Source organism: Diadema antillarum, unplaced genomic scaffold (genome assembly GCF_040938485.1).
Source record: "Diadema antillarum isolate AM-2024a unplaced genomic scaffold, OU_Dant_1.0 seq00000343_RagTag, whole genome shotgun sequence".
Classification (NCBI taxonomy): domain Eukaryota; kingdom Metazoa; phylum Echinodermata; class Echinoidea; order Diadematoida; family Diadematidae; genus Diadema; species Diadema antillarum.
Window position 1 is genome coordinate 592,807 of NW_027271355.1, and position 27,181 is coordinate 619,987.

The 27,181-nt window shown below is 37.0% G+C and overlaps 1 protein-coding gene across 2 annotated transcripts; it reads right to left on the reverse strand.

Annotated features, from left to right (window-relative positions):
- Positions 1-10,041: 10,041 nt before the first annotated feature.
- Positions 10,042-27,008, reverse strand: LOC139730902 (uncharacterized). 2 transcript variants are annotated; one of them, XM_071641780.1, is made up of 5 exons: positions 26,800-27,008; positions 23,028-23,849; positions 14,448-14,571; positions 13,145-13,200; positions 10,042-12,240 (listed from the first exon to the last, which is right to left on the reverse strand). In XM_071641780.1, the coding sequence occupies exons 2-5, from the start codon at positions 23,820-23,822 to the stop codon at positions 12,103-12,105; spliced, it is 1,113 nt and encodes a 370-aa protein (XP_071497881.1). In that variant the 5' UTR covers positions 23,823-23,849; positions 26,800-27,008; the 3' UTR covers positions 10,042-12,102. The 2 variants fall into 2 exon arrangements, with proteins under 2 accessions (XP_071497881.1, XP_071497880.1); XM_071641779.1 differs by having other exon boundaries at positions 23,028-23,852.
- Positions 27,009-27,181: the final 173 nt, after the last annotated feature.

The window sequence follows — 27,181 nt, forward strand, 5'->3', positions numbered from 1 at the left end:
CTTTCAAAACAAGTCTATCTACAAATTTATTCCAACAGTCACAATTTAAAAAAAAACACCAAAGTATGACTTCAAGATAATCTTTCACCCTTGTAGATACTGAATGCACAGACTGGTACAGACGATTCAGATTCATAATTTCACAGTAGAAGATTTCGGTGTAATGATGACTCCTTGTTTCATTTTATCATTTAACGTACCTTCACACACAGATTCAGCTCCTTTTCAGAACTGCGCTGTAGTTGACCACTTTGTATCCCCAGTAGTTTATAACAATGACTATGGTAATACAGTGGACATGATTAAAAAGCTCACCTTTTGCTCAGTAAGTTATTTGTCACCATATCATCAGACAAGTAATAACTCTGGTCATACATCTGACCTCAGAATATCATCATCACGGAGATGGTGATAGGGCAGGGAAGATGACAAATGGGAGTTTCCATAACAACAACAAGCTAATTAAAGTCCCAAATAGAAGCTGCTATAGAAATGCTGAAAAGTGTTTCATATAGATAATCTTATTGCAAACAAAATCTTGAAGTGGAAAGGTTGATGCTCCCAGGAATCCCAAGAAACTGCAATTAAACTCAAGAAAGGATTTGATAACTTCGTGCTAAAACCCACAAGAATTGAGCTAAACATTGATTCATGCTGCCCTAATACTAATTGGGTTATTTGTACTAAAAGAGTTATGAGATGAGAGCACCGTGTTTTGAGGTGGTATGTCTCTATTGCATGCCTTCCAAGTTTCCATAGAATTCAAATCCAAGACATTGACCCGCATCAAAACAATGTGAGTTAAATTTTGAATAAATATTAAATCAAAAGATGTTTCTGCTTATCAAATTCAAATTCAAATTTTGGGCATCTCATTGCCTGAGGGGAAGAGTGTCAATGTCTCACTTCAATATTCCTCAATTTATGTGGATGAATGTAATACTGTATTATGACCCTGTGAGTTTCCATTTTCAGTAGCAGTGTGCACAATACCTGTTTGAAAAAAAAAAAAACCAAAACAAACCCACTTTTAGACTGAGGGCAACCATCCTCAAAGAACCTTCATTAGCAAATCAGATGTCGATCATTTTACTTTTTTTCTGTGGTACTGAAAAATTATTGCTGAATTAAAAGTACAATAATGATGTACCAGACATTCAATTCAACATTGTCATCAGCAGCCTAAAACCAGGACTAAACTGGTTGTTTATAAAGTGTTCTCCATTTTCATGTGGCCATACCTTCATAATAGAAACTATACAGGATAATTGTCACTTGCTCCTGGCCTGTCTTCTTGAGTCTAGACTTTTGATTAATGCTTTTGTAGCCTTTTTTAACAAATGCGTTGGATTATTCCAGCATGTATGTATATCGAGGTGCAATAGTTTTATAGGATTTATGTATGCTATGTTTAACCAAAGAAAGTGAGTACGTACTATTTTTATAATTGTTGAGAATAGATGAAATACATGTGACATAGTACATTGTATTCCTTTACATGATATTTCAGTGTTTACATAATAATTTAGTAAGAAATGTAGACACAGATTACAGTCATCCACCCGTACATCAGCTTTATCTCAGTCATATCTGGTGCCAAGATATAAAATTCTTCCTTTCTGTACTCATTGACTGGTACGCTGTTAGCTAGAGCTAAACTGAAATGTGTAAACTAATTCACGTGAAGGATGTAATGGCCATGTTCATTTCATATTGGTAACTGTATGGACATCTTCTCACATATTTGTTTCCCTATTGGTTTCATTTCTTACAGGTTACAGCAGCTTTGCTGTTTAGGAAAGGCTATTTGAAATTTTTGTTTACATGGTGATTTTAAATTCCATCGAGTTAATTTTCTATGACTGAGGTAAAAGGAATAACTATCCAAGGCACATAATTAGTCGATGTAAGTATCAGCACTGTTAGCCTCATAAAACTGATGACAGTATTACGCCTACGTGTACATGCAGCTTGCATCTATGTAGTATCAGTCACCAATTTATACTTTTTCAGGTGAATGTTCATTGTTTCTAAAAATGTATTTTACTACTTCATTAAAACAAAGAACATGAACATGATTACGTATTCATCCCTCTGTGTGTGACTTTGTGACTTTGTGAGTGTGTGTGTGTGTACACAATATATTTCTACTCTTATCTTATTGATGTCTCTTTAAGAATCAAAACAAAGCTGACGATTCAAACTTTTACCATATGTGTGTACATAATACAAATCAAGGTAAAGAATATATATATATATATATATATATATATATATATATATATATATATACATACATATACATATTATGTACACATGTGCCGAAATACAAACATAAAAACATATCCTATTAACTCATCAAGTTAAAAAAATTTTTCCTGATGATGGCTAATCATTGTACACTACGATTTATCTATATCGCTGAACATTGTCTGGAACATGGAGAAATTTTTCACAATATCATTTTACTATCTTTAAATGCTTTGGGGTTTTCCCACTTATCTCTCAAATAAAAAAATCTAATCTAGGTCTACAATTGCAATCTTATATTAGTACAATGGTGTAATGTCTTCCCTAGGATTTGTCCTGTAAAGCTACCATATGACTATTTTAGTACTGGATTACATATGTTGTTTACTGCAATGGACTGTTGCACAAATCATTTTAATTTCTCCCTTTGATGCAAAAGCTTGAACCATAAATGCATGGAATACATGTTAAAAGGAAAAATAGATGATCTGATGGAACAATGCTACTATCTTTTATCATTAGCCCTTCATACCAAAGTGTAACTCCGCAATAAATTAAAACTGGTATAGTATTGGTTGAGGTGAGGATTGGGCTTTTAACTTTTTGTAAGATACCAAGAAACCACTTATGAAATAGTACAGAGCATACCATTCAAAGAGGAATTCATAGTTTATTCAATGAAAATCTGTTTTGGAATGGCTGAGACATCCAATAATAAAGTAAAACAAAGCGATGGCAATAAAAGGTGGGTCCCACTTTTTATTAGGATTGCTCTGTTTTGGATATTTCAGTCATTTCAAAACCAATTTTCATCAAATAAACGTTGAATTCCTCTTGGAATTACATGCTCTTTCAGATTCTAAAAGCAGTTTCTCATCATCTCATCAAAAAATGTTTGAAACCCCTTGTTAGGTCTCAACCAAAACTATATGATCCCTTTAATAAACAGAGTAATACCAAAGAATAGGAATTTCATTACAATCACAAATATGCTTTGAAAAAAGAGCTATGGACTTTTAAATGTTTTCATGATAAAGTGATTTTTAGTAACAATATTCAAATAAGATGTGGTGATGTTGTTGTGGTCATTAAAGTTTCCAACTGATTCACCATAAATCTCTTCTTTAAAAAAAAATGAAATAAACAAGAACTTGTATCCTGGGAATCAACTGTTGTTTCAAAAGCCTACCATTGATAATTTTAAAAATAAGAATCTTAGTTGCTAAATTACCCATCAATGACATGAATGTACATTTTTGTGCATAAACCAATAGGGTAGATGTGAGTTCACAAAAATCATTGTCACAATTAATGCACATAATTAATTGGTCAGAACCAATACCGTCATTTGATGAAAATGTATGTTAACATTGCTATTTAAGAACTTGCACATTTCATGTCAATTAACTCACCCCTGCCCCATCTCCAAGTAAATTGCGAACCTTGCCAGCTAACAGACCAGTCTTACATCTACTCGACAATAAAACAAAATAGACAATTACTGTAAAGTTACACACGGGAATATTCCATGCCGATTGCTAACATTTATTGAAATCGTCATCAAATGCCTCAATCAAGGTAAAATTGATTCTGTACAATTTACACCATAGCTCTTCTTGATAATCACACTGTCATCTTTGTACACACCCTGCCTAACCTGGCAGAAAATATTGTCATATATATTCTCAGACTCTTTTTCTCCTCTGGCACAAAACAGAGAATTCATGTACCGGATATAATCTAATGTATGTGAACAACCTTACAATTCTCATTGAACTCGAAACTTGCGCATACATGCTGTTTGTGACTGCCATGTGGACTGGAAGCAATTATATCTTTGGACTACTGCACCAACAATAAAGCTGCAACACCATGGTATACGTACAATGAATCTAGATGCAACACTGACAGTGATATATGCCTGTGGATTCCAGGGCCCAGTGATGGAAAGAAAAAAACACCCAACAATAACACCCCTCCATAATTTTTTTTTTTCATATTTTCTGTCATGTGATTGTCTTGCACACGTTCACATTAAAGAATGAAAATCATTACTACAAGCCCTGATGATGACCCTGATCTGAGATCAAATGTACATATACCACAGAGCTGTAAATTTACAGAGGTATAGATTACCATGGAGGTCGGGCATGGTGATCCTACCTTGACATAGACACAAAACTATACCAGTCAAGATGCCAGTCCTGGATGTCATTGGCAAAAAATTGTGGGCATTTTCTGGCAAAAAACAAAACCAAAAAAACAAAAAAAAAAACAAAAACAAAACCACAAACAAACAAAAAAATCATGAGAATTTATCATACATTACAAGAGGGAAAAAACTGCTAACCAGATGAGCAAACCATACAGCATGAGCAGTCAGTTTGATCTGTATTATGATTATACAGTCAATATCACCAATATGTCTCTTGCCAAGTAAACTCCTTGATATGAAGAGGGTTAATGCATGGAGCATGGTTGTAGCACATTAAACAACCACATTAATGTGGGTATACAATATATTAAAGATGTCCACGCAAGTAGTAATGGTTTACATGAGAACATCTTCTGGAAAAAAAAAATCACACACCTGACCCAAAACAAAAGACAAAAAGTAATCAACAAGATATGAAAGGGGTCACTTATTATCACATTGAATTCATCAGCTTTCCATTTACTGGTGGGAACATAACCCTATGTGAATCCTGTTTTAATTAGACATAAAAAATGACAGCGATGTTTGGATCACTGTATGTTGTCATTGCATGTTCTGGTCAATTTACCCAAGAATTCACACCGGCTACAGGGATGATATTGGAGTTTGTTGAAAAAAAATCGGAAATCAAAATGTTTAGGTGATTTTGATACATGGAAAAAGCAAAATGTGTAAAGACTTGAGAAAAACAAAACTGAAATCAGATTTAAATCTACAGAATATCATGCCTGAGGCTACCAAGGTATTTGCTAGAATTGATAACCTTGGTATGTCCTTCAGGCATGCATAGTCTATATCAGCATTATATTTTGTGGATGACATTTATATCAAAGCTTCTGCCACATACTGCATGTGTCTGTCACACTCTTTTGACCCCCCCCCCCAAAAAAAAAAAAAAAAAATCCTCCATATGACAATGAATAAATCCCCCAAATGGACAGAAATTAAACTTTAATATCAATGACATCAATGAGATAATAATGATAATAATAATGATTATAATAATAATAATAATAATAATAATGATAACAATGATAACAAAAATAATAATAATGCACCAACAAACACAAAGGCAGAGTAAACTAAATGAATATCTGAAGAGATTGCTCAGATATTTACTGTTCTCGTTTGTTATTTATCATATACCTCGGCATAAATGTCATGTTTGACCAGCAATGTTTGCACAGTATCAAAATTAGCATTCATGCCAAGTAACAGATCAAAAATATTAAAAATATGTACACACTTGTTGCTTTCAGTGACTGAATGGCATTCAGTTCATACTCTTCAGTACTTATCCATCCTGCTACTCTCTGGATACCTTCATTGTAATAGAAGGAAATATCGTATTTACTCAGCTCAAAAATGTTGACAAACTTGTGCACAAAAGAAAGACGTATTAGTTGATACATTATCTTGACACTGATGGTGAATAGTGCAATATGTGACATGGCATAGGAGAGAGGGAAAGTAAATGATTTTTAGAATGCTACAATACCAGCATCAATGCATTTATGTCACGGGTACCGGATGCTAGCAGTTCATTGCCTACACAAAGACCAGTGTCCCAAGTCTGTTATACCAGAAGCACTAAGGCCTTGCCAGCTAGGTGGGCATTATAAGGGACATGCACACAAAGTTTGCTGGTACAGCCACAAGCATACAAACATCTGCTTTCCTTCCTCAAAAAGGCCAATATTAAACACTCCCAGCTATGAAAAAGCTGTGCCATCTCTGGCAGCCTTGCTGATTATCAATACACGTCCACTTGGTGCTGGTTGTCTCGTGATGAGTGCAGCTCAAAGTATGCAAGGTTTCAGTATTAATAGTGAGAATGAATCTTGACATATAGGGTGTGATGCATCAAGGACTTTCGTACAATGTGACCATGCACTCTAATGTTGTGCTGTTTTTGCCTCACAGGAAGTCATGTTGAATTTGCTTCCGAATGACACCCACAGCACAGTACTTGCCTAGAGGGTTGCTACCTTGGCTGGGATGGGACGTGGAACAAAATAGATTTTTAACATGACACATTTTGGCAGACAAGGGGTGTATGCATCCAGCCTGTCCAGTTTAAGACCAGAAAATATAACTCTCTTAAAATTCAGGGGATCATAAGGATAAGCATATTTCTGAAATGTGTTATTCAAGCATTAAAAATCTTAAACAGAAGACAAAGATCATTAATGTTCCCCATTTTGGAAGCCCAAATTTCAGAAATCTGTTCTTTAGTGTTAAACAAGCTGGGTAAAGCATTTAAGAGCCATATGCAGCAAGAACAAAGTATTATTCAGACCCAAAATTGCAGGATACAGAGGACTCACTTATCCGCATGGCAAGGCCCACTAAAGCTCACGGTGAGGCATGTCATATAACTGGGCACTTGCCTGAATGCCTTTTGGCCAAGTGCCTGAAATATCTTTAGCAATAACCAGCTTATAGGTGACATGATTGATACCAGATGTAACCAGGCACCCTATCTTTTTTGAATAAAGTTTTGACAAATCTAGGTTTTTATAATGGGGTCCCTAAAGGGCGCATCAACCTAATAAACAATGACAAACACACCCCAGCATGGCCATAAAAATTCCTTGCACTTTATCTTTGCTATTCAGTGTTATCTGTAATCTTGCCCTTGTCGTTACAGAAAAGACAAATTTCATGAAAGGTAACTAAGTGCCACCAAGTAAAAGACAGCAAATAATCATTATTGTTCCAGTGTGGACTTGATCAGTCAAGGGTATAAATGTATGTGTAACTCATGACATGCCTACACACATAGGGTCTGCATACTTGGCTCAAATCCAGAAAATATGACATGCTGCAGTTCATCTTCCACGCAACAGATTAATACTAGTGAAACAATTACCAGTACTCTCTTCAAATGAACTGACTTTGCCAACACCTAGCTTTGGTGCATTTTTGGTTGTGCATCCCCCCCCCCCCCCCCCCAATCCAATTCAAGAGAAACTGACTACCGGTAATTATGTGGTGACAAGTTTCATTACATATATTCCTCTTTATGTGGACAGACAAGCTGAAGACACAGATTAGCAAAGTGTGCATAATTGTGCACACTACAAAATGTACCAACATAGCTTATATATATGGCCATGCAGGATATACAGTGTACATGACACCCTTTTTCCTTTCCTCTCTGTTGTCAATGAAATGTACAATGGAGTATACTTCCTGTGACTTTTTAAGTCACTTCTTCTTCTCCAAAAATCCATATGCACAAATGTTGGGTAATAAACACTTTCTCCCAAGTGAAAGAAAAATAATGTTAACCATCAAGATTTTTATAAAGAACTATATTTGGACTTTCAAAACTTTATACACTGTATCAAGACAGTCCTAATAAAATGCAGGATTGCTTTTTAAAATCAACACAGTGTTGTTTTTTTGTGAAACATTTGATATAAAAAACAAATATCCTTGCATGAATAATACCAAGTGATATTCCACATTAACCTCTTCAAACATTAAATGAGAGAGAGAAAAAAAAAGTTGCCATCTGGTGCATGCATTCATTTCTGAAGAAAAGAAGAGTTCAAATGTGAACTTTGTTACTTGCTGAAATAATAAGAAATAACCACATGGTAATAAATTTCTTAAATACATTGTCCATGGCATGGACTTGGAGTGCACACATATAGATAAATGTGTTTCAAGGAGCAAGCCACACCAAACACACTATATTTTGACTGATGAATTGATAAGACTTTGAATTCAACCATGGAAAGGAGGTAAGTGACATTAAACTACTTTGTCTTTACAACATTGCACAAAAATGGCACTATCAAAGAACATACACGACGATCGGCAAATGACTGCAGTTTACAAATACAAGACGGTTCATATTCCAACTGCAACACTTTCTGTGATGCTGTAGACATAGTTTAGACACCCCAACTTTGGATGAAAGGGCAATTACTGTTTATAAAATGGGTTCAAGAATGTAGCCTATAAGAAGCGCTGAAATGAGTCACGTGTGCTTTAGTTATTTTAGTCCCATTGCACTGCGTGTTAAATCCTATTGCCGATCGTCTGTGCGCGCGGCGGCTCCTTTGAATTGCATGCATATGCGCTGTCAATCCTGTAAACAACTTCTAGTTCGGGCTGCCGGCCGGCCGGCCTTTCTTCCCTTGTGCATAACATGTGTGGCGCACGTATACTCTTATACGTACAGTAGACCAAGCGTTGTGGGACCGGACGCGTACATGAAGTCACTTTGAAGGGCAAATCCAACGATTTAGCAGGTTAATTCTCACGCCGTTTTCAGAGTATGCTGTCTAGTAGGCCTATATGAGGAGTCTATATCAAGTCTTTAAGGTAAAGGGTGCATATTCTATGTAAAATAAGTAAGTTTTCATGCGGGAACTTAAGTGTCCGGAAACCCAACCCCCCATCATACTTATGTGCGGGATTTCCGAGTGCGACGTGCGTAAATGTTTGGGACGAACATCTTCGGACATCTTGACCCACAAAGGTACGTGAAAAATGCTGTTAGTTTTCGAATTTTCGACCCATTTTATAAAACAAATGATGCACAGGATTATTTCGTGGTGCTGGTGGACTACTAACGCACTCTATCCTGTGCATCATTTGTATAACATTGCATGAGTGAGAGTGAATTTGACTGAAGTATCTTCTTTAAGGCTTGCACATATTATAAGAGTTGGAATATCAACAGTAACTCTTTAAAAAAATATTAAGGTTTTCACAAACCTTTTCATGAACAAATCTCTGTCTGTCTGTATCTGTAAACACATGTTGTATGTATGTGTGTACGTATGTATGTATGTGTGGGTAAGTAGGAAGGTAGGTATGTTTGCTGGTGTGAACATACATCATGTATGAAATGCTAGGGGAACTCTGACCTTTAGACACACATGCTTCATAGGCTATTTATATTGCAAACATACTGTCTCTGTCTCTCATTCATACCACCTGCACACTTTCATCCTACCTGAGCTTTTCTGTCTTCGAAGGGAAAAACAAACAAACTTTAAAACAATGATTATAAAAGCCTCTCTTGGAGCTCACACATACATGCTGTCAACACCTCAGTCTGTGATCATACCTTTGCTTATTGGTATTTCACGTTGCATAAGGTGGCTAGATATACACTATCAAAATTGCCATGACTGGAAGAAAGTTTGATCACTGCTGCTTTGAAATTCCTTTGACAAATATATTCATGATCAACTACTGTATAACCAGGGAGAATTTACCCTAACATTTGAAGTGTATGAAAAAATTCAATACCCTTGCAAGGTGAATAGTTCTTTTTTTATATTTCTGTCTCTATGTGTCTCTCTCAAATGTGTTTCTGATTACCTGTATGTTGAGGCTAAGTTGGGTGACATCAAAAGGCAGACTCATGGCAAAAAAAAACAACAAACACACTTCTCTTACTAATTTATGCAGTGAGGCACTAAACCTGCCTAGCACCAAGAGTTCAAAGGATCTGTCAACATTGCTCAAATGCAGCAAAATTTACCTTAAAATTTCTACGAATGAAACATTTTCAATCAAACAAAATTGTATTGAAAATGCATCACCTAAAACATATCCCAGTCTACAAATGTCTGTAGCATTTAAACAAGTCCATAGTTTGGCATAAAAACAAAAGCCTGAAACCTTTCACTCTTTCAATTGTTGGCAACAACCAATGCACAGGTTGGTTTAACATTTCAAATTACTTCCTTATTTTATAAAAAGCTTTCCTTTGAAGGTTACATTTCAAAAGTCATCCAATGCAAATGAAATTCAAAATCACACTAAAGCATGCCAAAAGGTAGAGGTGCTGTTACTGTATTGCCAGGGAGATTTGATATTCCCTACTATCTCATTTTTCTTCTTCTATGCTGGCACTTCACAGCAGCTGTATAACAAGAGAATACTTCCACATGCACATAATGACAACATGTGACATTGAAACCAATAGGGCAAATCTTTTAACACTCCATGTGAATCCCCATCTTGCGATCCTACAGATTACTACTTGACTGTTTGAAATCTCCCATGCTGCACTGTTGCTTCTGCTTCTGCCATTCAACTTGCATGTTGATCACACAGATAGCAGTACCTTCTACTTACCAAGAAAACTTTTTTTTTTTAATCAAGAAATGACATGCCTGCTGTACACAACATCCAAACAAGTCCTATATCATGACCTTCACAAGTGCTATGAACATCTCAAAATCAAAATGATGGTATCATCTTTGGGTGCATTCCCAAGACATTGGTATAAAAAAGATTGTTTAAATACAAAGGGCAATGAAAAGTGCAAATACAATCATAGAAATCATCTAGCTATCTCTTATCTCACAAGTTGAAATCACATGAAAAAAATATTAACTTTCAGGACTCTAAAATCAATGTTACATCATACAAGCCACCATATTTTCCTTTTTTTTAATCTCTCTCTCTCTGGAGAATACTTTATGAAAGTCATTTGTGTGAAGCTGGTTTAAAACGAGAGGAGGACATTGATGCTATGTCACATCAAGAACTCCCCTTTTCAATTTTACTTGCCTCTTAAATGTAAAATCATACTTAATAGACTCTGAGCCCTGTTGCATTTAGTTTAGACTTTGCTTCCTTTATTGAAAATGAAGTATCCCTGCATGTGTGTGTGAGCATGTGGTTTTTAAAAACATTTGCGTTCTTGTTTGCTTGCTTGTTTGTTTTTCTTTTGCCGTAAGAAAACCCCAATTCTTTGCATCTAGATTGCTGCGGTGAGCATGCTTCTAAGTGTATTCAAAATTCATGGATGCTTTCCTCCAACCGAAATGCTATCATCTACTGGTACATTTCTATAAGTGCAATGCAGATGGCATCTATCAACTCTTGCTGTGTCACACAAGCCTGTAGCTAGGGGGCAGGAACAACCGACCAGGCATTGGCACTGTCATCAACTCCGTCGTGATGATCCTCATCACAAAGGAGTTAAAAGCTGAATACACCATACCAAGAATCAAACAAATCCAATTCAAGACCAGCTATGATTCTGATATGCACACTTGGTCTTCACTTGTTGAAGAGGGAACTCTGTGGCATTCATGCCATCAATCTCAAGTCATGTATAATTTTTGCATAGCAATCGAACATGTACACAGAACAGTGCAGGGCTCTGTTGCTCTGATAGTTACAGATGAAATCAAACATCATCAAACAAATTTCCAAAATGCTGGATTTTAACCTTTGAAATGTATGATATCAATTATGGCTTTCTTTGCAAACGGAGGAGGGAACAGTACTTCACTCTTTTCATGCACCTTAGCGTATACAGGTAAACATATTTTTAGTCTTGTCAGACTGTGCATTTGTGAAATTAACTCAGGTTCACTGTAGTCATTTCATCTATTCTTGCCAAGAAAGTTTTCATCACATTCCGGATGCATGTTCCACAATGCTCTAGTCCTCTGTAGGTATTTTGCAAGTGCAAACTCATTGAAAAATGTAAGTACAGTTGTATTCGATGAAAGGCTTGCTTTGACACAATACTGACATGACTGAACACAAACATTTGTTATGTTGCTATTTTTTGAAGAACCTTATTTTAAGGCAGCAAATTGCATTGTAAGTGTTCTTGAGGGCCTGACCCTCTCACAGCCTGGTCAGTTTCATCGCAGCCATAGCTTGAGACGAAGGGCATCAACACCATTCAGGTAATAGCGGAAGAGACGCTTGTCCCGAACAAAGCCCAGATTCTCATAGAGACGCAAGGCAGGTTTGTTGGTGATCTCCGTCTCCAGGACAACCTGTATCACGCAACACAGAAGTTAAACAAGATTGCACTTTAAAGGGATGGTATAGTATTGGTGGAGATGAGGACTGAGCTTTCAACTTTTTTGCGAGATACCAAGAAATCACTTATGAAATAGTACAAAGCACACCATTCTAAGAGGTATTCAAAGTTTATTAGCTGAAAATCGGATTTTAGAATGGCTGAGACATCTAAAAACAAAGTAAAACAAAGCAATCATAACAACAGGTCGTCCCACCTTTTATCAAGATCGCTCTGTTTTGGATATCTCAGCCATTTCAAAACAAATTTTCACCAATTAAATGGTGAATTCCTCTTGGAATTACATGCTTTTTCATATTTCATTAGAGGTTTCTTGTTATCTCAACAAAAATGTTAGAAAGGTGTGAAGTTACGTCTTTACCAAAACTATACGATCCCTTCAAGCTTGCAAACCTCAATCCTATTAGTTACAACTTTTCACAGATACGAAAGTATTTATGCCGTGAATATGCAAAAGAAATGTTGCAATGAAACATAAGGCAAGTGCTTTATATCAATTTAATGACTAAAATATAGAGGAAAAGGGGGAGGGTAGAAATACTGGCATGTCATGATGCCACTTAATTTCCATTTAATTAAAATTTAAGTTGTTTATTTGTCTGAGTATTACACAATTGCTTTAATGCTACATGAACATTTTGCAGGTGCATACATTTGTATTTTAAAAAAAAAATGTTCATATCACAAATTTCGAGAACTATGCCATTATTTGACAAAATAGATGAATTAAGTTTCGGTAATACAATTTACCCATCCTGTAACAGCAACTTCTGCTACATATACACATTTGAACTGCGTGGCATTCTGTGGTGATGCAACTGCTATGAATGCTTTGCAATATCGACCTTCAGACTCACCTCGTCACACTCTCCTCGCACCATTGCACGAATCGCCTTCTTGACCAGACTTGAACCTGACAGTGTAACCATGGAAACAGTTTACATCAGAGCAATGCCATTGAAATTCTTGACTCACCAACATCATGCATGGACACATCAAGGCACTCAAGTTTGATCAACCTTACCCTCTGCTAAACTATTCCACGGTTGCACCCTGCAAAAAGCCTATGTCTTCTGACAAAGCAGGCAATCCATTCATGACTAAAATCATCCATTGCCATGTGCTCATTGAAACATCTCATTTCCTGCTCTCCAGACATGCTTTGACTATTAAAGACTCAACACTTAAAGTTCAATCTATCTCCTCAAATAGCCCACTTAAAGTCTCAATGGTTCAAATAAGGCAACAAAGTTAGGTAAAACTAATCCTGGCAAGAGAATTGAAAGATACCCAACTTAGACCCCGTTTACAGTGCGGGACTGGGCCGAGCCGCGGCCGAGCCCAGCCTCAATTGCGGGGCCGAGCCCCGCAATTTTGTCCGTTTACATTGCCGGGCTCGGCCGCGCTTTTAATTCAAACCTTTCAATATTTTGTCATAGTGGCGCTCTGCTTGCAAACAAATGCAATTTGGCATAGTCTGGTTTTCAGACCCTTTGCCAACTGGATTCCGCGGCCGGGCAAAGGCCGTTGCCGAAGGAAAAATCCTTTGCAGGACAAAACCACTTTAAACTATACTGGTTTTCGACGTTGAGGGGGTTAATATCCTGAATAGCGAAATAGTACAGGCAGAGGGTTTGGAAGCCAGACTAAAACTGGCCGCGTATTTGGCCCAGCTTGCGTTTACATTGAGAAAAGGCCAGGCTCGGCCGCGGCTCGGCCAAGGCCGAGACCACCTCCAGAGCGAGGCCAAATGCGCGGCCAATTTTGGCCTCGCATTTGGCCTTTTGCGCGTTTACACTGAAATGAAGGTGGGCTCGGCCGAGCCTCGCACTGTAAACGGGGTCAAAGTAAGTAAGAGATTCTTTATGACCAAAGAAAACATGAAAATGTGTAATTATGAAATTCAACATGATGGATGCATACAAAATGACTCGAGTTATTCATGCACAAATTCACCAGAGTCTGCGAGTCAACTCACACAATCATCCTACTTAGACATACTTGTACTGCAGTCTACAAACTGAAGACATGAACTCATGTACAATGTAGGCAAATGCTGTATGTTTATTAAACTTTTATGAGCTTACAAGAAAATTCTACTGTGGTGAAAATTTATCAGAGTATGCGTCGGAAAAAAAAGAGCAAATTGTTTCTCCTCACCTAATTTCTTTTTCCTGAAGTCCTCATCAACGGCCAGCATGGCAATGTACCCTCTCCTGACCATCTTTTTGTGTACGTCCAGCTTGCAGACGATGGCTCCTACACACTGCGATCCATGCATGGCCTTTGTGGAAAGAAGCAAGACATCACACATCAGTTTGACTGATGACCTCTGCCATCTTCCTAGCACACCATGTCTCATTGAGTTATGACTGATACCACTTGTTCATTATATATTGCTACATGTATTCTTCATGAGACAGAGGCCTACGTGGAAATCATTAGTGCTCTTTGGCTACGAGTCTGTTTTGCTATTTTTGCTTTGGAAAGGATCGACAGGTGTTGTAAAAAATGTCTAATACTAAACATGGTGTTTTTACTGAAATCATATTCCATCCTCAGTCTTCAGAACAGCCTACACACAAAGACTGGAGTTCAAATTCTTTCCTATTTAAATATAGGAAAAAACAACAACAACATGAAGACAGAAGACCAGTAATGTTCAGTAATGTTGTCATGATTTGTCAGGTTGATAATAATGATATCAATCACTACCCATAAGACTTATAGCAGGGCTCGACACTAACAGTGGCCCGCGGCCACCAAAAATGCATGTAGGGCCACCCAAAAGAGTCGGATGTTTGTCGGTAACAATCAGCTCCGTAAGATGCTAAAATAAATGTAAGATGTTTGCTTTTAATTTTGGAAATGAATAACGGTAATATTCGACTCTGTATGATACTAAAAATAAAAGTTAGTGTGGAGCCCTGCTTATAGCAATATGAATAAACCTAAAACCAATAGCATGTTTCTGCAATATACTGCTTCAGTAAGACATACTAGTAATCTGGAATGAAGACTGTCCTCTTTTCATTCTCATATGTAGTATGCATTAGACCAATTTCATGATCCAGTACCACATTTTTCCTACAGGTAAAAAACGCCTCTAAATGGAAAAGATTACAAATGACACAAAATGAAACAACACAGAATAATTTAATAAATGATTCAAGGAATCCCAAATACACACACCCCTTGACAAGGGCAGCCAAATTCATAATGATAAATGAGAATACTTTCTGCACAGTTCATAAAATACTAGATATAGCAACATAAAGCTGGACCTTATCATGACCACAGTAAAATTGAACAATGGTCACCTCAATTTTTTATTCATATCCCTACTGGCCTTACATGACATTCGTTTGAATACTAACTACTTCGAAGGTTCTCCCAAAAGACCTGACACAGTGTGTGAAAAAATGGGAATGATGGAGACTCTCTTTGAGGCATGGATTAGTCATCTTGTAATTGAATCTTCATACCATCAAAGGTGCTAGATATGGTTTCTTGCACATCTCCCATACAAATGAAATAATCCCTCATCTGAAGGCATAACCCAGCCTTCAATAAGTATCGGGACCACACTTGCCTTAAAAAAAAAGGGGCCTTCTAAGTCCAGTAATACACTTTTTTCCCATTAAATATACTTACTCTTAGAAGTCTACTCTAATCAATTACACTTTTTGTAATACACCATCAGGACAGAGAGAGAAAGATATGACATGGAGGAAATGTGATGTAGAATTATGCGCATACAAGATTTGACTGTCAATGCATCCCATCAATCAAATTTTCTACTGCACAGAGGTTCTACAGTACAACCCGTAGCATTCTGAGTTCCTACATGACATAACACAGCAAATTGTGCAACACTTTCTATAAAATGATAATGCTTATAAAGTAACGATAACAGTAACAACAATAGTAATAGTAGTGGTAGGAGTAGTAGTAGTAGTAGCAGTAGTGATAATACTGGTAATGATAATAATAATAATAATGATAATAATAATAATAATAATGATAATAATAACAACAGAATAGCAATACTGCAGCACTTTTAAGATAATAAGGAAACTCTATGGTCCAGCTTTTCTCTGTCATTTTGCATCCAAAAAGAAATACTGTAACATGGATCGGGAGGGCATGGGAAGGGAGGGAGATGTTTTGGGGAGGGAAGGCACAACAACATAAAAGCAGTTGTAACAGTTTACTGCATTGCTAGGGACCATGCTTCACATCTACAGCATCTACATAGGCTGTTCCTTGCCTCATTTTGGCATTAGTATTCAACATGCTGTGGGTGGAGAACAAGATGTATTTCTTCCATGTGTTTATGATTACTTCTATTCAAATGTATCCTGTGGTAATAATGTTCAGCTGGAGTATGACCTACAGCATAATCAATTCCTTGCTAGCTGACCTGGAATGATGGCAGGATTAAAATAGTCCCAAATGTACTGAGCAAATGACACAGATAATAGAAAGGCATTTAGATCATTGTGCTGTCAGGTATCCTGTAAAAATCTATAGACTAAACTGGAATCAGGAAATGAATTCCAAGGCAATGTGGATGTTGGCAAGTGTGCAAACCCAGGAGAAAATATAAAGAAACAATCAAAATGAAAATTGAGCAAAGATTTGTATTTAGGTCAGGAGTAGACTTGTGAGGCTATGACATCTAATCTAAAGTACAAATGTACATAAATATACTCATAGATGACAGCAGGCTGGTGAAAATTGGAGGAATATCAAGCAATCTGGGTTTTGTTCTACTAGTCATCTGACTATGGTGTTTCTGATCCTTTGTGTTACACAGTTTTGTCATAATGAATTGAATATGACCAGCTAAATAGCATTTTCTTTTAATTTGCTTGGAAGTTCTGACTTCCTCTGTTGTGTGAGAAATGCAAGAAGATAGTGTCCAAAGTCTTGATTAGAGTCATGGAGTATTTAAATCTTTCTTATGAGTAAAAAGTGAAATTCGTGATTTATCTCAGACAAAGCACTGAAGGAATGCCATGCAAGTGACACATGAAATCGTTTAATACAACGGATGTGTCGCTTTTTTGTTCAGATGCTTGTTGGACGGTAATCTTAGTCAAATTACTGAATGTCATGTCTTCCTTTAGAACACCTCATCACATACATTATTTTGCTTACTTTAAAATCAATTATTGCTTCTCTTTCATTATTTTCATTGAAAACAATTCCTTGATTGGGAGACATTTTCCTTTAAGCATCTCATGGGATCATTTTCAAAAGAAGCAACGACTGTCATTCCCTGGCACACAGTAAGATATATTTCAAATCATCTAATGGGACATCAGACACCACTCTGGCAGCAGCCCATGGCTTATATGTTCATTTGCATTCAAATTTATGCACACATCTGGATACACTCTTGAAATGCACAAATTCATGCCAAGCAGGGTTCTCATGAGTGAATTTCCTGCCATAATATCTGTCGCCAAAAATTGTGTAAGCTGATGACAGGTTGACCTCTTTTCTGTCTTTCTCTTATTTTCCCCTTTACATTATGTCTCGTAAAATGCCCAAACTCCAAATGGCACACATGACAATATACAATCTTTGTATGAAGCATTAAACATAATATTCATTCAAATCTCTTTAAATTGTCCCTTCAAAAATACATAAGCCTGGGCATTTCAACTTCAGCTGAGTTTCAGGATAGATATTACCTTGATACAACCAAATCTTCTTTGGTGTCCCTATCAAATTGCATACATGTCATGAAACAAAACTGGGATAACTTCTTCAGGGGCACTACAATCACACTTCTTCATCCTGATTAAGGTTTAAACACGATGTACAATGTAATCTCAAGGCATACTACTGGATTATTGAGATGATGCTTGAATTCAGTGTTTTGGCCCTCTTGAGCTTGGCCCCTAGTTAACAATGGGGACCCTCTGTACCTTTTTAATGACAATACACCCTTGCATGTTTGTACAGTATTCCCTACTAAACCTGATTGAGTTTTTTGAAGACAAATGACAATGAATGAAAGTGTTAATTTTGGGATTAATTTTTCCAGGGAGACCTAGTGGGGCCACTCCTGGAACTACCAAGAACCAACACCTGTACAATTCATCAACTTTTTATCTCCTGCCTGACAAAATGATTCTAAAATTTAAAGCTACAGCTTATCACTGGGAGCAGTGATTTCAAAAATGTTCAAGTTATCACATTTGATTCAAATGTGTAGTTCAGCTGTGTCACAAAACATCCTACCATATAAAAATCATGCAATAAAACCTAAAAGAGGGGATATCACTATTTTTCTCAATAAACCATAACTGTAGACGGTTTAGTCTAGAAACAATCTTATTGTATCTATTATTCACATTGTGAATATTTAACAATACTTTACATTGATTATCCTGATTAACATTTTTATATTGGTTGTTTCTAACCCTAACTCACATTTTAGAACTATTTTGAAGTGCAAAGCTGGATTTTGTTTTGTAAATGGTATTTATGAAACAAAATTTTGTTTTGTAAATAGTTTTGTAAATGATTTTGTTTTGTAAATGGTAAATAATGCCTTTGACCACCAATACTAACTTGGTACCCCTTTGCATGCTAAACCAGGACATTGCTGTGAACGACTTGTGTAGTTTGCTTGTAAAACATCTAGTTATGTATTATGATTTCATTTGCATTCTTTCTGGATTTCTTGCAAGAATATCTCATATGACACCTCAATTTGTGCACCAAAGATCATGTTACTCAACAGCATTTGGATCTTACATTGTACATGTACCATCTACTGTCAATCACCACAAAACATGTTCTTATACTATACTCTCCAAATTATGCATAATTCAGGGTGCTACATAACTTTATTTTACCACTTGCCCGGTCGGGCAAGCAGATTTTCCAATTTGCTGTGAAACACTTGCCCGAATAATAATTTTACTTGCCTGAAAAGAAAGTCAAAAATATAAGGAAATAATATAGAAAATCATGTGTAAGTCAAGGGCTTAATAAAACACTATCACTTGAATAAACAGCACAACAAACATAGTCTGATCAAGTGTTGCCGTTGAAATGCATTGGGGCTTCTTCACGTAAGTGTTGGAAAGTTGCTGAAATGATGTGTTGCATCACTAAACAGCCATTATTGTTGGGCAGGGCTCGACACTAACGGTGGCCCGGGGCCACCAAAAACGCACGTCGGGCCACCAAAATATCAGAAATGAAGATTTTGGTGGCCCGATTGGGCCACCAAAAAAAGTCGGATGTTTGCCTTTAATTTTGGAAATGAACGGCGATAATAATTGGCTCCGTGAAGATGCTAAAATAAATGTCAATGTTTGCTTTTTATTTTAGAAATGAATAACGGTAATATTCGACTCCGTATGATACTAAAATAAATGTAGGATGTTTGCTTACACTTTTCGAAATGAATAACAGTAACATTCAGCTCTGTATGGTGCTAAAATTAATATCAGATATTTGATTTTACTTTCGGAAATGAATAGGGATAGCATTCAGCTCCGTAAGATGCTAAAATAAATGTCGGTTATTTGCTTTTACATTTGAAAATGATAAACGGTAACAGTCGGCTCCATAAGGTGCTAAAATACTAGTAAATGTTGGATGATTGCTTTTACAATCAGAAATGAATAACGGTAACTTTCGGCTCTTTACAATGCTAAAACAAATGTCGGATGTTTACAAGTGTCTGTAAATGCTCCCACTTTCTCATTTCAAACGGAAGTTTTGACCACGAAAATAGCATAAAATTTCAATATAATCTATAAGCCTATTTGCTAAATCTTTGAACTCAGAATAACGGTAAGATGATTGAATTTTCTATGCACTTATTTTGGACATGGGTACCTGTATTACTTCATTAATGCTTAATATTTATGTTTCTACGCTTATATAGTAGGACCGATTTAGTTTTTTTTAAAAATGTTTTTCTTGATTTCTTTTTTGGGGCCACCTGATATTACTTTCGGGCCACCAAAAATAAAAGTTAGTGTCGAGCCCTGTTGGGCTTCTGTATGGTTGACTTTGTGGGTTTGTTGGGGGTAATAGTGAAAAAACGGTGTCTTCAAAACTTTTTTGCTTGCCCAACTCGGGCAAGTATTTGTTCTCATCGTTCAAAAACACTTGCCCGAATTTGATTTTCACTTGCCCCGGGCAATCGGGCAAGTGCTTATGTAGCACCCTGTAATTGTGTCATGGTCACTTAATCCTTGACTTTGGAGGTTACTTCCTCAATAGCATTCACAGACAGATACCAGCTAACACTACTAATGACAACAGACACTCAGTAATACCACCAACATAATCCTATGTACAATATGAGGTTGAGGGGGGGGGGGGGGAAGAGATGTCAACTCTGCCCAAAATCTTTAACTTAATGGAGTCACAAGGATTTGCTTTTGAAAAGGAAGCAAAAAAATCCCCACCTATAGTATGTTTTACTAATTTTTTTGTTTGTTTGATTTTATGGAGATACTGATTTGATAATATGTCAAAAGTGAAACATTCTTCCTGTGCCTGTTACCACAAGTTTTCTATGATACCATTTTGGGTATACATACACTGTAACTGAATTTATTGCACTCAGCTTTTTTGTCTTCCTGCATGAGGTACTGAAACTGTTTTTATGTGATCTACACCATGTCGATATTGGCCTAGGCCATATACATGTACGTGTAGCTGTACAGTCACTAACATTGCAATATGGATTATGTGGTGCACTGTATTCAAGGTTGCCATCAATGAAGGCTGCCACAAGAATACAAATGTATCACAAAGGGACCTCAAGTGTGCCTGTACATGATTGATTGCAGAACACCTCATGGGAAACTTCACATACATGATCAATGTGTATACATTCTGTGTTGCTTTTTATTATTGCACATACAGTTTTTAAATTTGAATTTATAAGCTTAAAATCAATATGCCTAAAATTTACATGGCAAAACATTCTCACATATTTTGCATTCTTTATAATCAAAGTGAGGTTTCAGAAAAAAAAAGGAGAGTTTTGTTAGTCTGATATAATGCTATAATATGTATCTGTACAGTCAGTACATGATTTACGTTGGTTCACTTTAACCCTTGATATGTTTACTGATTAGCACACATTGTGCTGGAGTGCTTTCTTCCCCGATTGAGGCACAGACTTCTGGAAACTAACTTATAAATTGGTTAATTGTCAAAGAATAGAGATTACCTAATCCCCCTAATCTCTACTGTGACAGCATGGCTTTCCTGCTCAACTGAGGCACATTGTTACACCTGAGTGGGTTAACTAATCTACAACTAAGTAAAGTTTGGATAGATTAATGAATGTACTACGTGCTTGGGCACATGAAGGGTTAAGGACTAAATCTAGACATGCAAATATAAACCCATCACTTGAAAGAAGTAGTTCACTGGGCTTAGTATCATTCAGTCCTACTGTACTTTCGTGTAAAATGCCACTTACTTATATACTGAACTAACAATAACATATGATAAGTGATTTTTTTTTTTTTTAATGGAAAGCTTTCATAGTTTTATCTTCAGTCACATGCCAAGCTGTCAAGATGTTTGGATATCATATAGCACTGCACACCACTTATGTCTTATGATTTCTTCATTGCATTTTAACATCAGTGTCTTGAAATTGAAACGGCAAGGCAGGCACCAAGACCAAAAAAAAAAAAACACCTATCGAAGAAAGTATTATTTACTACATAATATAGAAAAGGACACAATGGATGGAAGGCAACAGATCAAAGGAAATTTGAACAGAAATGACAAATAAGAAAGCTCTTACCATTTGAATATCAATATTCTCCTTGAATATGGAATCATAACACTACTGCACAACACTGCATTAAACAACCCAGTCACTCACATGATTGTAATACTTGTACCATGTTTGGCATCATTCACAATAAAAATGGAAATCTGACTTTCTTAATGTATTGGGGATTCCTTGCTGTAGGAATGAGCAGGAGCGCAATGTCTGCAATATGCAATTTAGTCATATAGCCATAAAAATGAAAAAAAAGAAGAAAAAATGAAAATAATGGAAGTGGCATATACCTACTATTTTATGAATGAAAATGATGACTACTGTACTATAAAAGTGGAAATTTTCATGCATTTCACGCTTTACAGTTCTATCAATATATCCACAGGGTGTCATATCAGGTCATTTGTAGACTTGAATTCATTCTCTTCTCAACATTTGCTTATTTTTAATCTTTTTGTAAAGCTATTTGTTATGACTGCTTCATTACCTTCATTACAGCAAAGGTCTTCTTTGGCACTTAATTCCCTTGTACAGAATAAGTCTATTGTACAAAGGAGCTTATGAAGCTCCTTGATTGTATCTTCAACACATACAATTGTGTGGTAAACTGTTTGCCATATGTACTGTACATTTATGAAAAAGGGGGATTTTAGTAATGACTTTAGTACAAATGACTGTATGTGGAGCAAACACAAACACCCCCCCCCCCCCAAAAAAAAAAAGAAGAGAATAATACTGCATGGAGAGTCCAGTATACATGTATAGTGAATTGTCTGAATGAATTTATAGCTCTTTCTTTATCTGCAGTTGCTTGGGTGGCTGCACAGAGCTCATCCTTTTAAAACCATTGTTACAACTAAAGTGTCAAATTTGACAAATGATTTACAAGCAGATAATTATAATGTATTCAAACAGCTACAGCATGTATTACTTTTGATATAACCACTTACCACAAAGCAAAGATTCGGCCAATTGTGGATGAAGTATCTATAGGTGTAGATGGAGTATGGCTCAGAAAGATCTTTTGTTATTAGTCTTATGATGTCGGGCATCTGCAGTTCTGATTCATAAGGTACTAGTCTGACCTCAGAGTCATCAAATGCAATGGTATCAATGTCATCGTCATTCGGTGGTAGCTTGGTTGCAGCATAATGGCATTCGTCATGGTAACCAAGCACAAAGTCTGAGAGCGAGGATGGCAGTTCATCCTCATCCTCCGAGTTACACTTGGCAATGGCTAGCGACTCCTCAATGCCCCCGTCGCGACTTGACGGATCCAAAGGCACATCTAGATCCCCATTGGGAGACTCGAGCTGGGAGCGGGGGCTTTCATCCTCCACGCCAAAGTTTGCCACCATTTGTGTCAGTGCTGCCAGTGGTTCAGACACATGGTTTTCCACCTGATTGTTCATGTGGCCATCAGTATCTTTGTGAATCACATCAGTAGCAGTCCTTCGTGAATCTTTGTCAGCTGCAATACTGATGCCTCCCTGCTTTTGATCATTACCTTCTTGATGAAGGTTGCTTGTGTGAATGCCATTACTACTTGATTTGTCTTTTCGACGTCCCTGTCTTTTCTTTCCTTTTTTCTTTGTGGACGTTTGACTGCTTGCATCAAACTCCTTGTCCTGTATATGGTTCTTTCTGGAGTCACATGCCACTCCATTGGGTCCATGGTTTGCTATGTGAGGTGACTTCACTGTTGCTTCCACACATGTTAACCCAGGCTCAGCAGCGGCTGCCATGTTCGACCAGTTGTGCTTAAACACCTGCTGCTGTAAAGAAGAAAACAAATTTAATCAGATTTTGCATTATTCAAACATCTAATTTTAAAACAAAAAACTCACAAAACTCTCCTCTTGTACTGGGATTTTGGTGAATTGTTTCTTAATGTATCTTAGCATTAAGCACATGTGTATAAAAATATGAAATGAAGCAGGTTCTTTGATCACCAAATGTGAAACAAAATACAACAAATTTACAAAAATAGACACGAAGAGCAAAATCATCAATTTGAAATGGAACGTTGCAATGCACGGCATAGATATTGCAAAGACAGAGGCAGAGTCTGCATTCAAAGTACTGTACTAAAAGAGATTTGGTACAAGAAATAAACAAGGTACAATGCACAGTAATGCAAAAGTAAGGATGATATTGATTCTGAATATCAAGTATATCTAAAGATTGTATACATCTGAACAAGGTTTATAATTACCTCCACCAAAGAGGTTATGTTTTTGGTCTTGTTTGTCTGTCTGCATGCAAAATAACTCAAAAGGTTGTGAACAGTTTGGATGAAACTTACACGAAAGGTTGATAATGACACAAGGAACAGATTATTAAATTTTGGTAGTGATCTGGGAATTCTAATGAATTTTTGAAGGATTTTAAAAAAATCTTTGGACAGATAGGGTCAATGAACTTGGGAGTTCAAGCTGCATGTATTTGAGGTGTGCAACCGTGCACTAAAGTGCGTGCTCTGCTCAGGTGAGGCACCGCGCAGCTGGAAGGAGATGATGTAAACAATAGGCTTCAAATTGGGAAATTGGGTGATTTTGAGCATGCATGTATGAGTGGAAATCACTGATCTCTATGGAAGAACAAGATCAGTGGTGGAAATGAGCTGCTTGGTGGAGGTCTGCACTCTCAGAGTGCTTTCCTAGACACATTTCATATCATATTACTGTAAAAGTGGAAATTTTCATGCATTTCGCGCAACCAGAAACTAGTGCGAAAATAAAAGCACGCAAATATTTTTGCTTGCCATATGTTCTAGTAGTTGATATCTTGATTCCGCGGAATTAAAAACATGGGAAACTCTTCTTAACAGGCAGAGCGCGAAAAATTAGTTGCGCGAAAATATCCGCTTTTACAGTAGCAGGAACTGCTCCTAGATTACTGTATGTATACGCTGTTATTTTCGTGTGCAGATAATTTTTGCGAATGAAGAGGTCATTGACATTTTCGTGAGGTGTTGTTTTTGTGCATTGATGCTGACGCGAACGTAAATGCACTATAACCCCAGTGCATCACGGCATTTTCGTGTGTTGTTTCGCGATCCAACTGTGATTCGCAAAATTTGCGAAAATTAAACCATCACGAAAATAACAGCTTATACAGTAATCAAATATCAAAAAGTCCACATTCCAAGACATATCAAGGTATAGTATCTATTGTTGTCTCTTCAAACAGAAGCATATCCCATTTCAGGTAGTTGTGAAGAGACATTTCAGTATCTTGAAGGCAAAGGATAAAACATGAGATGATACTTATCACCATCCATCTTGCTTGCACTGTTGCAGATTACAGAGTGCACAAAGTTTCATACTTGTAAATCTGGCCATCAATCAACATGAATATTGTTCTAATATGATTGAATTTTAAAATACACTTTTATCAATGTTGTTTTGGTACACCTTTCAAAACATTACCTCTACCTCTGTCCTGAGTATCTTGGGACTGGTCTTGGTTGGACAACTACTATAAAGTGGAAATTTTCATGGTGTTGAAACTTTTGCGCATTTTGTGCAACCAGAAACTAATGTGAAAATAAAAGCACACAAATATTTTTGCTTGCCATTTGTTCAAGTAGTTGATGTCTTGATTCCACAGAATTAAAAACATGTGAAACTGTTCTTACCCGCATTTTAGATGCATTAATATGGGATAGCTCAGGGGACAAACTTGCTTCAGTTTTGGCTGCATATATGCACTCGCATCACAATTCTTTCTTTATCCAGGGGTATTTTTTGTTGTAAGATTTCTTTGCTTTCCATCATGTGACCAGCACATTGAAACCTTGCAGTTGTGAACCATGACTCTAGTGACCGCAAATCAGTAAAATTTAGAAACTTTCAACTCTTCTAAAGCTGAATTATAGCTACAAGGCGCAACAACGTAAAACCAGAAAACCAGACATAACTCCATTGAATCATATGGAACTGGGACGTGCGCGAGACAACCGGAGCGGAAGCGACAATGGCACCAAGGAATCCCACAGTTCATCTGTGACAGGGCTCTCCACCGTGCGCATTGGCGATACCAAGAATTAGAGTAGGCGGTTTATTAGTAGATTCTATAGATTTAAATACTCAATACTATGCTGGCCCTATGGATAGACTGGTCTACTCTCACACTATACAGTCACATCATTTAGACCGATGCGATGGTATCTGTCTCTTCACAGCTCACGGTGGGCTTCTTATCTGACGTGGAGGGCTGACCATGCATGTCCCAACGTCAGATAAGAAGCACTCTGAAGGCTGACCATACATGTCCAAACGTCAGATGGAAGCTCACCGTGATTACGTGTATGAAGAGACAGATACCATCGGTCTAATATAGAGTCTAAGTTAAACAAGTAATAATATGTCTGTAAATTTATGACACAGAATTAGAAACTGCAAAATTTATCTAATATCTTTTGTATTCTTGATTAAAATGCAACACTCTCATTTTCATTACTAGATTGTACCCTTAACCGCACTTCTGCCAGACGTGTTTACAATTGCCAAATCTACATTGTTATAAGACAAGAAAATTTTCCATTTCGCCAGATCTTGAGATTAAATTTACATAGACTAGCCTCATCGATGCGATGCGACTTGACTTGATTGACTTGGGTACGCGGGTTGTCGACCGATTGGGCTAATAATGATCAATATCTTTGGTGATCAACAGCTTTTAATATAGGCAAAGCTACGTAGCTACGCTACTCCTTACCAATCTTCATTTTAACAGAAACTGCACAATCTTGACACTCGACTTGATCTTTCTAAAACGGCAGTACAGCTCAGCTCCAAATGTGCCGACTCTCCTCTGCTCCGAGATTTGCATTCAATCGTACGTAAAAAGAATTCAGTGCGATTTATGCGTGTACATACGGAGTCCATTACATTGCGCTAGCTGCCACCACCACCTCGCAGAGAACAGAGAAGGGTCGGAAGCTTATGTGAAGTTGAGGTTGGTTGAGGTACTACACCGTACATGTAAATCTGCCGTGGAGATTGACGAGAGATGGTCCCCTCTCATTTGCACCCGCAAGAATGATCAAATACAACGTAAATGAGTTACAACTTACGTACGCTGCTGTGCTATACTATCT

Coding starts and splice junctions, on each gene's coding strand:
- LOC139730902 (XM_071641780.1), bottom strand. CDS start 23,822: ATGGCAGCCGCTGCTGAGCCTGGGTTAACATGTGTGGAAGCAACAGTG. Junction 14,572..23,027: donor GGCCGAATCTTTGCTTTGTG/GTAAGTGGTTAT, acceptor CTTTCCACAAAG/GCCATGCATGGATCGCAGTG. Junction 13,201..14,447: donor CTTCAGGAAAAAGAAATTAG/GTGAGGAGAAAC, acceptor TTACACTGTCAG/GTTCAAGTCTGGTCAAGAAG.